Raw genomic sequence first — 17521 nt, forward strand, 5'->3', positions numbered from 1 at the left:
CTATGACATTAAATGGTGAAAATTTATTGAGCTATAATATATTGATAGATTTAGAAGCCCTTTTTCTCAAGCTAAAACTACTGTTCTGGTTCACACCACAGTGTGAGAGCCTTGAATTAGATCAATGATTCTCAAATAGAAGCCCATTATAAACCATATCATCCAGGGAATTTTTTTTCCTTCAAAATATATCTGCCTCCCTTCATATTGCCCCTACCACTAAGATTCTGCAGGGAAGTGGAGATGATATAATAGATATGCATGTGTGCCTTTTTTTTTTAACTCCTAGATTATTCTGATATACATGGAACTCTCTCAGAGTTACTCACTTTTATGGAGAATGCCTGAATTAGGTCCAACTCTATTTTTTAACATTGTATCAACAGCAGGCAAAAGGAGCAGAGCTACATAGTGATAGGAGCACAGCAGAAAGCTCTGCAGGTAAGGGGCTGTACTAATAGCAGCCATAATCTTTCTGTGCCAGCTCCCTCCAGAATCCATTATATATTTTAGACAATGACAAATGTTCAGTTCATCATCCTGAGAAAAGCACACTGTCTACCAGTCAGATAAAAATGTAAAAAGAAGCTATTTGGGACATCAAAAAAACTAAGCCACAGAAAAAGAAAGACAAAAATTCCTCTATTCTTTAAAAGAACATAACAAAGCATTAAAAGAAAAATAACAAAGTATTATTTTGTGCAGCTGTTAATTTGTTTGGAGACTTTCTGCCCATGTTTTATCATTCTAGTTTTTCATTATGTAGCATTGATTTTTCTATTACAAAATTCAGTCAAGCTGAAAATCTTAACCATTCTAGAACCGAATAAACTACAATAAGATGACAAAACTGTATTAAAAAACAATCAAACAATCCTAAATCCATATCGCATGTCAAGATAGCTTAAGAGTTGGATTAAAAAACAAGCTTTCAAAGCCCATTTTAGGGCAAACAATTATACTTCTTTACAGTCATTGTTTCAAATTCCTTATAAACAATACTGAAATGTATCAGAAAAGAGAATTTCTAATGATATATAAATAATCAGCCAATTATTATTATATTCTAATTTGGATTAGCATTCCTTAAATCACTTGGTAATTTCCTACTCAATGTTCAACTTTATTGCATTCTACAAGGACACCTACTGGCCATTCAAAATCAGCCATTAGTTCTCTAAGACAACTCTAGTAGGCTGGTTACATAATAATAAGAAACACATACATACACACACAGAGACACATATACCCTACATGAAAGCAGAGATTTGTTCACAGGTACTCACACTACAGAACTGCACCTAAAACAGAAGCAGAACTGTTCTTTGGACTGAGAGTATTATTCTTGCCAAAAGATAAACCGACCAAGAATGAAACACCAAGTATCAAAATTTTTATCTGAAACACTGATAAATATCTCAGTAGGCTAAACATTTCAGAACAAACTCTAATGATCCAGCTCTCTTTACCAAATGACATATAGAAAAAAAAATTTTTTTCAATTTAGTTTCTGGGATACACTAATATAAATTATCAATAATAGAAAAAAATCACATTTTAGAAAGTTTTTCTGACATGCAGTATTAAAATAAGCTCAGGAAAATGATACACTTGTTAATAAATACTACATGAGTCTTTATCTTCTAAGCTAAAGGCAACATTTCAATCAGCTCACATTTTAGAAATTTATAACACTTCCTTTAAAACTGCTTTCCAGTGAGCTATAAAATCAAGTTTTTAATGTAGTCTGTCATTCCATAATACACACTGAATGGAATTCCTATTTTAATTCTGTATTTCATTGTGCAAATAATGAATTATAAAAACTTAGAAAAAACATGATAATCTACAATTAATTATGTCTGTAAATACATTTTACCTCTACCGGAGAGGTTCAAAGAACATACTTTTTAAATCTAAGAAATAAATAATTCAAACTGGTTTCTCAGACTCATAGAGCAAATTTCTTAGAAAGACGACTCTCCCCCCACCAAAACCAGACCACCACCTAATTTTCACAGTCTCTAACATCCAAAATATTTAGGGGGTAAAAAAATCTACCAACTAATTTTCTAGTCATTTTCCAACTTGCACTTACCTCCTACTATAGATTTTTGAGGGTCTCCACTTTCCTGAAGATTAAAAGAAAAAAAAAAGATTTGTAGTCAGCCTTGACCCTCAAAACAAATAAATTCACGAACTACAAAACGTGAACCTGGCCACGCTCATCTAAGACTAACACATCTCTCAACCCAAGTCCATATTTGGGATAAGCTCTTCGTGACTACTCTATCCTTCATGCTTCTTCGCCCACAGAGCCGGCCGGGGTACAAAACAGTCAAACAAACGAAAAAACTATCCTCACACATCAAGAGGTTGCAAGACCTCCGCTTCCAGGAGGAGCAACCTGATTGTTTGGGTAAATAACGGCCAAGGATTACATAATATACAGCTACGAAGACTTTCAACGATCTGGCCGCCAATAAATATCTTTCTTCTCCGCTTCCTCCGTTCCCACCCTGAGAAACGGCCCTAAGAAGAAGCAAGCCCTAGGATTTCTCTCAGGTGCCTGCAATGCCGCGCGTCCTCTTTTCTCTCGGAGCTCCGTGCAAGGAATTCTTCCAGCCTTCACGACGCCGTCTTGCTCCGGCCTCTCTCCCGTCTCCGCCGGCGCCACCGCAGCCCCCCACGCCTGAGGCCCCTACGTCGCCCCGCAGGGCTCAGCCTCCACCCGCCTCGGCTGTCTTCTCCTCACGACCCTCCCAAGCTGCTAGCTGGTCTTCTAGAGGTTCCGAAACCACCAACACCCAACACTGTGGCTACCGCCTTCCCAGACCACCCTCGGCAGATCCCCTCTATAGTTCCTGTAGCCGAAGAAGAAGAAAATCCCTCCTATCTGGCACTCCGCGTCCCCCAGAGACAGCGCCGCCGCCTACCTGTCACCCCTCTGCCTCTGGCTTCTTACCGCCACCGCCTCCCGCAGCAGCCTGCCAACTGCAGCGCAACAACCGGCCCTCCCATTGGGTGATTCCACGCTCCAACAACAGCACCGCTGATTGGCAGCAGTATGCCCGCGGCCCTCCCCCTGTGCAGAGTCTAAAGATTCCGGTCTTGAGGAAGGACCACGTCGCTTCTTCCCCGCCTTCTGTCCTCCACAGTTTCTCTTACTTCGGTCAGACTCCGGATGCACAGATGTGCGGGGAAAAAGTCCACTTCCAGCCTCCTTCATGTCATATCCACCTGGTCCAGGAATCTGTGACCCAGGACAACAATGTTAAATTTCTCCTCTGCTTTCCTGCCGTAAGGTACTCGAGGTGACAACTTCCGTTTCCGGTTGCCTCCGGCTGGTGGGTTGAATCTTGGGTGTCCTGAGAGGTCAGATTGCTGTCAGGTAAATAGGGGAGCTGGTGGTAGATCTCTTGATCGGGAATGAGAATGAGACTCTACTCCGGGGATTGTCGGAAAGGAGAGACTAAATAGAGAAGGGTGATGAGAATGAGTAGCTCTAGAGGGAAGGAGATCGAAGAACTAGCAGGAGAGAACTATGAAGTCCTGGGGTAGTGAGGGGCGGTTGTAGAAGGATGCTGTGAGGATCACTGTGGTTGTTAAGTCCAGATGCTTTTTTTCCTCCTGTGTCAACCGCAACACCCCCCGCCCCCTGTTTTTTGGTTTATCTTTGAGTCGAATGAAGGCACAACCGCACTCAAATCGAAAATTTGTAAAATCGGAATACTTGTAATGCCTGTCTCACGAGCATTTATAGTACAGTTTTAAATAAGATTTTTCTGGTATGAAAGTTTATGACACAATGTTAAAAATCACACAATTTTTAGTGTGATTACTATTAAATTGAATATACACGGATACAGGGACTGGAAGGGGCACTAAAGGGGAAAACAGTTAATTTGTCTTTTATTTTCTAATGTTCTTACGGTACAGTTTTTTAAATGAGGAGAAATTGGAATATATACTTCAAAGTCTTCGGTAAACTGTGAAATTACATATAGTGTAAGCGGCATTACCCTTTTATTTCCTTCTTAGGGAAAGTATGCCAACACTGTTCCTGTACTAGAGCCAGCTCCCGTTAGTGGAGGTTGATATCCAACAAACTTGTAGGTTCACTCCAAACATAGGTAGATAGAAGGAGGTGAAAAAAAATTCATGATTACATGCTTTTTCCTTGTTGAACTTATTTCCTTGCTGTTCTTGTTTGAAAAGCTCTGAAAGGGAAATAATCACCTCTTGTTGAGTCCTTGGCACGATTTAAGTCACTTTATCTAATTTTAGTTTTTATTGTGATGTATACGTAACAGAAGGCTGTATAAAACATAAGTACATTTTTAAGAATTATAATTAAGCAAACACTTGATCACCACCCCTCAGGTTAGGAAATAAAGCATTGCCAAAAACTTAAATATGCATTCTCAGCAGAGGTGATTGCCTTTTAAGGAGGTAAAAAATCGTTCTTGTTGTGTGGGGGTGAGAGGGCAAAAAAACCCTTAGATAATACAATAGTTTGTGGCCCTCCAAAGAGCCATAGTACATAAACTGTGGTATTAAATTTTCATGTGGAGGGGTAGGGTGAGAACATGATTAGGGGAAAAAAAAAGGTCTTAAGAAAGCACCTTTGGGGTACAGTAATTACAATACGTTGAAAAACACTGCCTTAGAAGCTCTCTGAATGAGTTTTTGTGATTCCATCTCCTCCAGCAAGAGGTAACCAGCATCCTAACTTGTAATAATCATTTACTTGTTTCACTTAAATATTTTTTCCTAGAAAATGAATTGTTAGGTTTTTCCATTTATATAAATGGGATTCAAAGTGTGTATTTTTTTCTGACTCACCCCTTGCTCAATCTTATATTTGTGAAATTCATTCATACTTTTGCATGTTGTTTTTCATTGTGTAATATTCCATAATTAATCCATTCCATAGTTGGACATTTGAGTTGTTTACAGTTTGGGGCTAGCATAAATAATCTGGCTAGAAAGATTTTTTTTTCATCGTGTGTTTGGCATTTTTGTGGAATTTTTATTTTAACAGTTTTTCCACCTGATTCTCTTGCATTTTTTTTTTTTTTTTTTTTTTTTTTTTTTTTTTTGGCTGCGTTGTGTCCTCATTGCTGCAAGCGAGCTTTCTCCAGTTGTGGCGAGCCGGGGCTACTCTTTGTTGCGGTGTGTGGGCTTCTCATCGTGGTGGCTTCTCTTATTGTGGAGCGCGGGCTGCAGGTGCGTAGTTGCAGCACACAGGCTTCAGTAATTGTGGCTTGCAGACTCTAAAGCGCAGGCTCATTAGTTGTGGTGCACGGGCTTAGTTGCTCTGCGGCATGTGGGATCTTCCCGGACTAGGGCTCAAACCTGTGTCCCCTGCACTGGCAGGCAGATTCTTAACCACTGCGCCACCAGGGAAGTCCCTATATATTTGCCTGTTGATTATAAAATATATCTGTTATACAGATGCAAGAGTTTCTCTAGAGCAGTGCTGTCTAGTGCAAATATAATACAAACCGCATGTTATTTAAAAATGTCTAGTAGCCATATTAAAAAGGTAAAAAGAAACATAAAATTAATTTTAATAATGTGTTTTATCTAACCGAGTGTATATATTCAAAATATTATAATTTTAAGGTGTAATCAGTATTAAAAGTTATTAACGAAATATTTTACATTTTCTTCATGCTGTCTTCAAAAGTGATGTGTTTTACAGAATATGCTGTTTCCATAAATGCAAACACTTGATCTGCATTTATATTTCATAAAATTTACAGTTGATAAAGCAGCTTTGCATGCCCAGTTTGTACCAAACACACTTTAAAATTTTCCAATAACTGGTTTGAAAATCCGTTTTGAAATTTAAATTAATTAAAATGAAATAAAAATTTTTAGTTCCCCAGTTGCATAGGCCACATTTAGGGAGCTAGTGGCTACCATATTGGACAGTGCAGATCTAGAGTATATATGCAGTACCTATGACTGGAATTGTTAGGCCGTAAGATATTCAAATGTTTAACTTTTCTAGGTCATACCAAACAGTTTTTTACAGTGGTTTTGTTAAATCACATTCTCACCACCTGGGTGTGAAAGTGGAAGGCACATCAGCACAATGTGTTTTCCCCAATTTTCACAATCTTGCAAGGTAGGTTTTAACCTCATGTTATATGAAGAAACTGAAGTTGAGCAAGATTTAAATGATTTGCACAGGATTTTACAGCTATTAATGGTGCATTCAGGGTTTGATGCCGGATCTGTACAGCACCAAAGTCTGCACTTCAGTAGGATTCCAAACTCTTCCTTCAAGTGATCAGGATATCATTGTTTGATTTATGGCTATTCTGAAGTAGAAATAATTTTTAGGAGAAAATGAAGCTTCCGTAAAAATAGTGTTGTTCAACTTTTTGTTCTTCTTGAAAAGTCATTAAAATATTTAGTAAATGCCTATGAAGGGACTCTTACTGAAATATTTTAATTAGATAGAAGAGAAAATACATTGAATTTATTAAAGGAAATTTGTTTAGGAGAAATGAGTATAGGTATACTTTCATGGTTTTTTTTTTCAAAGATATATCTTCCAAATTACTTAATATTTTGAGCATAGTAGTATTGTAACTTTGAGATAGCCTTCATACCATGGTAATATTTCAATTTTCATTTTCAAAATCAAGCTATTTAATCAAAAATGTTTGACCTTTGTTTTGTATTCTCTTCCAAGTACATTGATACTCAAGTACGTTTAATGTTATAGAATTGACATTTGCCAAAATAAGGGTTTTCTTGTAATCTAAAGATTTTTGGAATGAAACATTATTTAAAAAATATTTTTTGGAAAGCATAGAAGAAGCCAACACTTTATCATTATAATTAAATGCTTCTAGAAGTCTTTCTTTTGTGATAATGTATTGAATCTCAAAAGTCAGACTGAAATCTGAAACCATAATTTGTTTCCTTTATATTATTGAATCCACCAAATAATAATGAAATAATGGATTAAATGTTTCATTCAAAGTTGTGAATGTTGTAGTTTTAACTTGTGTTTGGTAGGTGTTCATTTTTATTCTCTTTTAAATGTGAAAATCATCAACATAATGTTTTTTTATATCTTAACATGTCTGTAAATAAAAATATTAAATGTTGGCTAATTTGTCGGAATTACTGTGTACAGTTTTGTCCCCCATATTCTGGGAACTATTGTTTAATGAAATGAGCACTTCATATAATGTGTCTTTAGTATACACTATCTAATAATTACCTCTGTCTTCTAAAATTCAGTGTAAGAATCCTGCCTTATTATTGGACTTGTTTATAGTTATAAATGCAGACAAAGTGGTAATAATTATTTGGTTTGGTTTTATTTCTGGAAAGCGATGATTATAGAATTGCTACTGCTAACCTTATACAAATTATAGTATAGCATTATTAATTCATACCCTGTTAATTTGAAATTCATAACAATATAACGGGACTGAGCTCAAGTTTATTTTTGTATTATCTATAAAAATAACACTAGAAAACTGAAATCTTTATATACCCATTGGGGGCATATTTTATTAAAGCAAATTTATCGATTAAAAAGGGGTCCTAAAGGGCTTCCCTGGTGGCGCAGTGGTTGGGAGTCTGCCTGCCGATGCAGGGGACACGGGTTCGTGCCCCGGTCCGGGAGGGTCCCACGTGCCGCGGAGCGGCTGGGCCCGTGGGCCATGGCCGCTGAGCCTGCACGTCCGGAGCCTGTGCTGCGCAACGGGAGAGGCCACAACGGTGAGAGGCCCGCGTACCACAAAAAAAAAAAAAAAAAAAAAGGGGTCCTAAGGACTCTGTTAATGGAAGAGTATGTTAAAAAAAAAGAATACTTACACTTAATATATGTATATCTGTATCAGTTTGCTGTACACATGAAACTAACACAACATTGTAGATCAACTATATTTCAATAAAAATTAAAAAAAAGAGTCTCTGTTGATCTACATCAAGAGTTAGCAAACTAGGGACTTCCCTGGTGGTGCAGTGGTTAAGAATCCACCTGCTAATGCAGGGAACATGGGTTCGAGCCCTGGTCTAGGAAGATCCCACATGCCACGGAGCAGTTAAACCTGTGAGCCACAACAACTGAGCCTGCGCTCTGGAGCCCGCGAGCCACAGCTACTGAAGCCCATGCACCTAGAGCCTGTGCTCTGCAAACAGAGAAGCCACTGCAATGAAAAGCCCACACACTGCAACAAAGAGTAGCCCTCGCTTGCCGCAACTAGAGAAAGCCCGTGCACAACAATGAAGACCCAATGCAGCCAAAAATAAATAAATAAATAAATTTATTTATTAAAAAAAAAAAAAAGAGTTAGCAAACTACAGCCTGCTGGCCAAATTCAGCCCATTGCCTGTTTTTATGTGGCCAGTGAGTTAAGAAGGGTTTTTACAGATGAACATTTGCAATCTGATACTAAGGAACACTAAACTTTGAGCTCCAGTTAAGCAAAATGTTATCCCCCCAAAAAGGAATTGCATTTTTTCATCAGAAGACTTGTATTATAAAAAATTATACTCAGTTGTTATATTTAGAATTTTATCAATAAATATTTATGGAAATTTGTTTTTTCTCCTGTTATATATTTCTCCTGTTACATAATAACCTTGATTTCACCTCTTGGCCAACAAAGCCTAAAATATTTACTATGTGACTCTTTACAGAAGAAGTTCATGTGATCCATATGTATTAACCACAGTAATACCGCATTTTTAAAGAATCATCTGAAGAAAGCACGTAACAAAACTATGTACAACATTTTTGTTATAGATATTCATGCATTACGAAAGACTGAAAAGAAGGAAACAGTATTGCTTAAAAGTTAGGAGCAAGGGCTCTGAAATGAAACTGCAGTGTTCAAAACCCAATTGTACCATTAACTATTTTTGTTGCCTTCAGAAAGTTACTTATTTTCTTGGAGCCTCATTGTCTTCATCTATAAAATGGGGATAATAATGGTAATTTAAGTTCAAAGAGTTGTTTTAGGAATAATGTGGAGTCAAGACAGTTAAAGCACTTTATCGTAGTGCACCTGGCACATAGGGCATGGTAAATATTTGCTATTATTATAATGAAGAAAGAAACCAAATAGTAAATGGTTATCTCTTAGTGATGGGATTACCGATTATTTTTCTTTTTTATATTTTGCATATGTGTATTTCCAAACTGTGAACATATACTAGTTATGTAAAGAGACACTGTTTTATAAAATTTCTTAGCTTCGAATTTTCAAGTATTTATATTGCTTTTCTTTTTAAAACATTAAAATTTTACCTTAAAACATAAATAGTAAACTTGGGTATTTGATATCTACAATATATGTATTTCTCCCTTAAATTAATCTTTTCCTGTAGACATGGCCCATGGACATGGACATGAACATGGTCATAGTAAAATGGAACTTCCAGATTATAAACAATGGAATATAGAAGGGACACCGTTAGAAACTGTCCAGGAGAAGCTGGCTGCACGAGGGCTAAGGGATCCATGGGGCCGGTAAGAATAATTAAATAATTTAAATAGAACTTATCCTAGAGAAGCAGTATCTATGTTCCTTTTCAGTGTATTCTCTTTTTAAAAAAATCATTAAAAATGGCCTTTTACATTTAAGTTTTAAAATCAGCTTTATTAAAATACCACTTATATACAGTAAAATTCACCCCACTTTAAGTGTATCATTCCATGAGTTTTGACAGATGTGTGCAGTTACCTGTGCAGTTATGTGACTACCACCACAATCATGGTGCAGGATATTTCTAGAATACCAAAAAGTTCCCTGATGATCCTTTGCACTCAGTGCTATCCTACCCCTGGTTCCTGGCAACCCTTGATCTGCTTTTTCAATTGCAGTCATACAGTCTGTAGTTTTTGTTCTGGCCACTTTCACTTATCATAATGCTTTTGAGACTTATGTACATTGTTAACTTATATCCATAGTCCCATCCTTTTTTATTGCTGAGTACTACTCCATTGTATGCATATACCTCATTTTGTTTACTGTTCACCAGTTGATGACCATCTGGCTTGTTTCCAGTTTTTGGCTATTATGAGTAAAGTTGCTTTAAACATTCAAGTACAAGGCTGTGTGAACATATGCTTTCATTTCTCTTGGGTAAATACCTAACAGTGGGATTTCTGAATCTTTTGAAAAGTGTATTTTTTAAAATAAAAAACTGCTAAACTATTTTACAAAGTGGCTGTACCATTTTGCATTCCCACCAACAATGCATGAGAATTTCAGTTGCTCAATGTCCTCATCAGTACTTAGTATTATCAGCCTTTTAATTTTAGCCATTCTAGTGAATGTGATAGAAATATTTCTTTGGGTTTTAATTTGCATTTCCATGAAGAATGAAGATGACGAGAATCTTTTCATATGCTTATTTGTCATTTGTATATTTTCTTTGGTTTAATGTTTATTCAGATCTTTTGCCCATTCTATTTATCAGAGTGTTTGTCTTTTATTGAATTATAAGAGTTATCTATATATTTTAAATATAAGTCCTTTATCAGATAAAAGTTTTGCAGATGTTTTTCCCAGAGTGTGGCCTATCTTTTCATTTTCTTTTTTTAAAATAAATTTATTTATTTGTTTGTTTATTTATTTTTGGCTGTGTTGGGTCTTCGTTGCTGCATGCAGGCTTTCTCTAATTGCAGTGAGCGGGGTCTACTCTTCATTGTGGTGCGCAGGCTTCTCATTTCGGTGGCTTCTCTTGTTGCACAGCACAGGCTCTAGGCGCGCAGGCTTCAGTAGTTGTGGCATGCAGCCTCAATAGTTGTGGCTTGCAGGCTCTAGAGCACAGGCTCAGTAGTTGTGGCGCACAGGCTTAGTTGCTCTGCAGCATGTGGGATCTTCCTGGACCAGGGATCGAACCCGTGTCCCCTGCATTGGCAGGCAGATTCTCAACCACTGTTCCACCAGGGAAGTCCCTCTTTTCATTTTCTTAATGATGTCTTTAAAAGAGTTTTAAATTGTGCTGAAGTCCCAATTTAGCATTTTTTTCTTTTATGGTTTGTGCTTTTTGCATCCTAAGATTTTCTCCTAATCTTCTGGAAGCTTTTATAGTGTTCTTTCTTACATTGAGGCATATGATCCATTTGAGTTAATTTTTATGTCATATGAGGTAAGGATGAAGGTTAATGTTTTTGCATATGGACCTCCAGTTGTTCTAGCACCATATATTAAAAGACTGTCTTTCCCCATTAATTGACTTTGACACCATTGTCAAAAGTCAGTTGACAATATCTGTACAGTCTACTTCTGGATTCTTTTCTGTTACCCTGATCAATATATCTATTTTATGTCAATACCACACTGTCTTCAAATCAGGTAGTATAAAATAAGATGTCCAACTTTTTAAAAAAATTGTTTTAGCTATTCCAAGTTCTTGTATTTATATTTAAATTTTAGAATGAGCTTTTCAGTTTCTATAAAAAGCCTGCTTGGAATTTAATTGGGATCACCTTGAATCTTTAGCTCAATTGAGGATAACTGCTGTCTTAACAATATTGTCTTCCAGTCCATGAACAGTTTAGATCCTCTTTAATTTTCTCAGCAGTGTTCTTACAGTCTTGTACATATTTTGTTCAATTTATCCTGACTTGTTCCGTATTTTTTATGCTATTGTAAACAGTATTTTTAAACTTCAGTTTCCAGTTGTTCATTGCTAATATATAAAAATATAATTGCTTTTTATATATTGAATTTGTATCTTGTTACCTTGTTAAATTCACTTTTTAGTTCTAGCAGACGTTTCTTACAGATTCCTTAGAATTTACTTCATAGAAGATCATTTCGTCTACAAAGACGTTACTTTTTTTTCGATCTATAACCTTTTAATTTCTTTTTCTTGCATTATTGCATGGGCTAACATTATAGTATAATGTTGAATAAAAGTGGTGTATTTGAACATCCTAGCTTTATTCCTAATTGGGGAAAGCATTCAACCTTTCATCATTAAGTGTAATGTTAGTTGTAGGATGTTCAGAGATGCCTTTCATCAAGTTGAGGAATTTCTCTTCTATTCCTGGGTTACTATGAGTTACTATTATTATTGTTACTAATAGGTGTTGAATTTTGTTAAATGCTTTTTCTACATCTATTAAGACGCTCACCTCTTTTTTTATTCTGTTAATATGGTGAGTTAATTTTATTCATTTTCAGGTGTTATACCAATCTTGCATTCTTTTGAGGTAAACCCTACTTCATCGTGATATATTATCCTTTTAAATATTGCTGCATTCAATTTTCTAAAATTTTGTTAAGAATATTTGCATCTATGTTGATGAGGAATATTAATCTGTAGTTTTCTTCTAATGTCTTTGTCTGGTTTTGGTGTCTTAAATTAGATTTTATTAGCTTTCGTAAGTCAGATTTTTAGAGTTAAGTGGGTTTTGTTCTTTAAAACATGATTTTTTCCACTCATTTATCCTTACCTGCGAGAGAAGACTTTTTTTCACTAGAGCACTCTGATTTGTTTCCTTCTCTGTTCAGGATACTCAAAAGAATGATTGCCAGAGCATGAAATTAGTCTACTAAAGTTCTGGCTTCTATGACAGGGAAAATCAATGATCCTCTTGAATAGTAATAGTATTATCGAGTGTTACGTACTCTTTGTGCCAAAATACATCATACATTACTCTGTTTAATCTTTATAATAACGCTATAAGGTAAATAGTAATCGTAATTGAGTAGAAGAAACAGGCCTCAACAGGTTAAGTAACTTGCCGAGCCTAAGTTGTGTATCTAGTATGGCAGAGCAAAGATTAATACCCAGATCTCTTAACTTACTCTTTCCATGAAGCTGTAATGACTAGTATGAGCAAAGCTACACAACTGACCTGTGATGGATAGGCCAAGGTGAGCCTTGCATTTGAGAATTCTGTAAAATCCTGAGTACTATGACTGTGAAATATGAAATCATCAAGTGTTTTTTCTTGTATTTCATGTACGAAATGTGGGCATATAGATCTAATTATCTTATGCCAAAGAAAGATTCCTATTGTGATCCACTTAGATTATCTTATATTAGGTTGCATTTAAGTCTGTTAGAAAGATGAAATCAAATATATTTTACTCAGTGAATGTGTGTCATATGTGAATATAATTTTCCCCTTTTTTTTCCTCTAGCAATGAAGCTTGGAGATACACGGGTGGCTTTGCAAATAATGTTTCCTTTGTTGGTGCATTATTAAAAGGATTCAAATGGGGATTTGCTGCATTTGTGGTAGCTGTAGGGGCTGAATATTACCTGGAGTCCCAGAAAAAAGATAAGAAGCATCACTGAAGATAATACCTGGAATTATCTTTTAATGTCTTCTTAACTCTCTTATAAAAAGAAGATTTCTTCACTGTAGCCTACTCATCTGTGTGTTTGTTCCTTACTCGGTTCTAGTAAGATTTAATAAAGTAAGAGAACATGTACCAGTCTGCTTTGTCATTCTTTAAAAAAAAAAAAAGTGTCTCCAGCCATATCAGATTTGGTTTGGAACACTTGGGGGGTTGAGCACTGGCAGCAGTCCATTCTGCAAATAGCAGACAGCCAGCGTATATTTGAACAAATGAGTATGTTCTAATAGTTTTTTTTTAAGTTTTAAAATTGTGATAAAATTTGCCATCTTGTTTTTAAGTGGTCAGTGACATAAAATATATTAATAATGTTATGCTACCATCACCACCATCCGTCTCCATAACTCTTTTCATCTTTTAAAACTGAAAGTCTATGCCCATTAATTAATAACGCCTCATTCTGCCTTCCCCTCAGCCTCTGGCAACCATCATTCTAATTTCTGTCTCTGTGATTTTTGACTACTCTAAGTACCTCATATAAGTAGAATCATTCAGAATCTGTCTTTTTGTGACTGGCTTATTTCATTTCACATAATGTCCTCAAGGTTCATCTGTGTTGCGTGGGTCAGAATTTCCTTTCTTTTTAAGGCTGAATAATATTCCATTTTATGTACATACCACATTTTGCTTATCCATTCATTCATTGATGGACACTTGGGTTGCTTCCACATTTTAGCTGTTGTGAATAATACTGCTATGAACATAGGTGTACTCTAACAGTTTTTTTTTTTTTGACTGCACCTTGCGACATGTGGGATCTTAGTTTCCCGATCAGGGATTGAACCCGTGCCCCCTTCCATGGAAGCACGGAGTCTTAACAACTGGACCACCAAAGAAGTCCCCAGATTTTTATTTTTAATTTTTAAAATATTTTTAACAATATTTATTTATTTGGCTGTGTCAGGTCTTAGTTGCAGCACGTGAGATCTTCATTGCAGCATGTGGAATCTTTCCTTGCGGTGTGTGGGCTTCTCTCTAGTTGTGGCGTTCAGACTCCAGAGCGTGTGGGCTCAGTATTTGTGGCACACGGGCTCTCTAGTTGTGGTGCATGGGCTCTAGAGCGCACAGGCTCAGTAGTTGCAGTGCACGCACTTAGTTGCCCCGTGGCATGTGGGATCTTTAGTTCCCTGACCAGGGATCGAAACTGCATCCCCTGCATTGGAAGGCTGGACCACCAAGGAAGTCCCCAGATTTTTTTAAAATAAATTTATTTATTTTTGGCTGCACTGGGTCTTCATTGCTGTGCGTGGGCTTTCTCTAGTTGCAGAGAGCCGGGGCTACTCTTCGTTGCAGTACACTGGCTTCTTATTGCGGTGGCTTCTCTTGTTGCGGAGCACGGGCTGTAGGTGCGTGGGCTTCAGTAGTTGTGGCTCGCGGGCTCTAGAGCACAGGCTCAGTAGAGCATTCTTTTCAAATGAACATGGAACATTTACCACAACAGACTATATTCTGGGCCATAAAACTATATTTAAGAGGATTGAAACAACACAAAGTATATTCTTAGACCATGAAGAAATTAGACTAAAAATAACATCTGAAAAATCTACAAGTATTTGGAAATTGGACAGCACACTTGTAAATACCCTCTGCTCAAAAAAGTATAGGTATATTAGAAAATACTTTAACTGAACAAAATGAAAACACAAATAGCAAAATTTGTGACATGCAGCAATAAGATTGATCTCTAGCTAGACTGATGAGAAAAAAGACACAAATTAGGAATACTAGTAATGAAAGAAGAGACATCACTACAGATCCCTTAGAGACATTAAAACAACAATGAAACAATATTTATTGGCAACTTTATGCAAATAAACTTTGATGAAATTGGCTACATCCTTATGAGACAAACTACCAAAACTCACTAAAGAAGTAAATAACCTGAATAGTCATATATATATTAAAGAAATTGAATCTCTGGTTAATTGTAAATTCATTTGCTGGGTTAGGTAGCAAAAAGATGGAAAGCGCAGTGCTTCATACATTAATAGAGAATAACAGTAGTTTTGTTCTCAAATCTTAGAATTGATTTTTCTTATCCATCTATATTTTCTGGAAGCAAGCAGTAAAGTTTTCGTTATATTTTAATTTGAAAATTATTGCCTGCATACCTTAGGAGTTGCAAAGCATACAAACGACTGTCATCTTAGCTGTTGCCATTACTTGAACTAGAACCAATTAAATGTGATACTCATTAAAATGACCAAAGTACATTTGAGAGTAATGCTAATTATGTGTCTGCTAGCCTCATGAATAAGCACTGTAGATGATTATTAAAAGGGTTATTAGCCCTTTTCTGTATGTTGGCCAAGTTCATAGTAAAGTAACAAAACCTAAGATGGCATAGCTAGTGAGTTCTAGAGTTAGATTTGAATCCAGGTTGGACTCCACAGCCCATAGTTACCACTAAATTATGTTACCTATCATGTTGTATCTGATAACTACCATAAGATGCCATAAAATTAACGTTTTGGATCTTTTCTCAGTGCTACTTTCTAATTACGCTTGAAATAAACAGTAGGGATTTAAAAAAATCTAAAATATGGCATGTAATATTTTATGACAAAGAAAATAATGAATACAGTCATTTTACTGTATACTTGTACTTCGAAGGGAACTCTGTTTTGATACACCTAATGAAACATATTTAGACATTTTTTTAAAGTAACATGAGGACTTTGGAGAGACAAGTTGGCACAGAAAATGTGTACAAAGACAAAACCATGGAAAGAATAAGAATTTATCCAAGTGGGCAATTAATATGATGGAAGAAACAAATTAGAAGGACAAAAAGGAAAAGAAGGGGTTGTAGGATTATGGACCTGATGAAAGCAGCAGAGACAAGCAGAACTTGCACAATAGGATGTATTTACAATCATCCACTCGCTGCTTCAATCAAATATAGACCTTAATGATACTGTGGAAAGGAAGGTACTTTACATTGGGTTTTAACACAGTCTACATATTAACATAAATTTGTTTAAGTTTGGAGAGAGAGGTCATTGGCAAGGCTTGCTTGGTTAGGGACTAGATAAAACTATTCCAGTAGAAATAAATTGAGTCTTACCCTTCATTCTTCTCTTTCTCTTCCCTATCACTGATCATATTTGTCATTTTTCTTTTTAAAAATGTGGGTATCAGAGACTAGACAGACATTTTCTAACACGGTGGTTCCCCAAATGGGATACACACAACTCATGGGATGTGCGAGACTATGCATTGATGTGAGAAGAGAATAAACTTAAACATATTTATTTTCATGTTTAATAAAAATGAATTCAATTTTGCTAATGTTTAACGTACAGACAGTGGGGTTTTCCCTTATTTGGTGGCTACCAAGTGATCACATAGAATTGTTGGTAACTAAGGTATCCTGAGGGGAAAGTGGGAGTTCTGCCCTCCAAAGGGGAGAACAAAGGGACTTTTCAGTGGATTGCTACAGATTGTACTTTATATGTACTTGGTTCTTGGAATTTATTATCTACTAGTTTTACTAAACTAAACTTCATGGAGTGAGTAAGTGCCTTAAAAAGATTTTTTACAAAGAAGCTGCTAATAGTGATATGCATGAACAAGCAAACAAGAAGAAAATAAGTTATGAACTCTTCATCAGCAACATTACCAGGTAAATTACAATGAGCTAACCATGAAAAAAAGTCAACCAAAAAAAAAAAAGATCAAAATATGGATTGGACCCACTGTTAGTACAATAAACCTTGCCCTAAGAGTATATAAATCTGATATATTAACTAATGATGGCATGTAGTCCTTTTTTAAAAATATGTATTTATTTATTTGGCTACTCGGGTCTTAGCTGAGGCACGCAGGATCTTTGTTATCACGTGTGGGATGTTTGTTGCAGCATGTGGGATCTTTACTTGTGGCATGTGGAATCTTTAGTTGCTGGCATGCTGGCTCTTAGTTGTGGCATGTGGAATCTAGTTCCCTGACCAGGAATTGAACTCGGGCCCCCTGCATTGGGGGTGCGGAGTCTTAACCTCTGGACCACCAGGGAAGTCCCCATGTAGTCTTCATGATTAGGAAAACATTTAAAATTATGTTTGACAAAAATTACTAAAATCGGGGACTTCCCTGGTGGTCCAGCTATTAAGGCTCTGTGCTTCCACTGCAGGGGGCCTGGGTTCCATCCCTGTTCTGAG

General features: G+C 36.4%; 2 protein-coding genes across 7 annotated transcripts in view; one reads left to right on the forward strand and one right to left on the reverse strand.

Annotated features, from left to right (window-relative positions):
• Positions 1-3241, reverse strand: part of HYCC2 (hyccin PI4KA lipid kinase complex subunit 2) — a 71395-nt gene extending 68154 nt beyond the window's left edge. For 2 of the 4 annotated variants that reach the window (XM_024757309.1, XM_024757305.1), the window contains exons 1-2: positions 2937-3024; positions 2099-2132 (exon numbers count right to left, since the gene is read on the reverse strand). The gene's annotated coding sequence lies outside the window, so the exon portion shown is untranslated. Of the gene's footprint in view, positions 1-2098; positions 2133-2936; positions 3025-3168 lie in introns of those variants that run through there. The other 2 variants (XM_024757306.1, XM_024757307.1) reach the window with 2 other exon arrangements.
• NDUFB3 (NADH:ubiquinone oxidoreductase subunit B3) lies at positions 3190-13436 on the forward strand. 3 transcript variants are annotated; one of them, XM_024757313.1, is made up of 3 exons: positions 3190-3305; positions 9367-9508; positions 13143-13436. In XM_024757313.1, exons 2-3 carry the CDS (start codon positions 9369-9371, stop codon positions 13297-13299), a joined length of 297 nt encoding a protein of 98 aa, XP_024613081.1. In that variant the 5' UTR covers positions 3190-3305; positions 9367-9368; the 3' UTR covers positions 13300-13436. The 3 variants fall into 3 exon arrangements, with proteins under 3 accessions (XP_024613081.1, XP_024613079.1, XP_024613080.1); XM_024757311.1 differs by having other exon boundaries at positions 3267-3391; XM_024757312.1 differs by lacking the exon at positions 3190-3305 and adding an exon at positions 5172-5229.
• Positions 13437-17521: the final 4085 nt, after the last annotated feature.

The sequence above is a fragment of the Neophocaena asiaeorientalis genome, unplaced genomic scaffold (assembly GCF_003031525.2).
Source record: "Neophocaena asiaeorientalis asiaeorientalis breed wild unplaced genomic scaffold, Neophocaena_asiaeorientalis_V1.1 scaffold246, whole genome shotgun sequence".
Taxonomy (NCBI): Eukaryota; Metazoa; Chordata; class Mammalia; order Artiodactyla; family Phocoenidae; genus Neophocaena; species Neophocaena asiaeorientalis.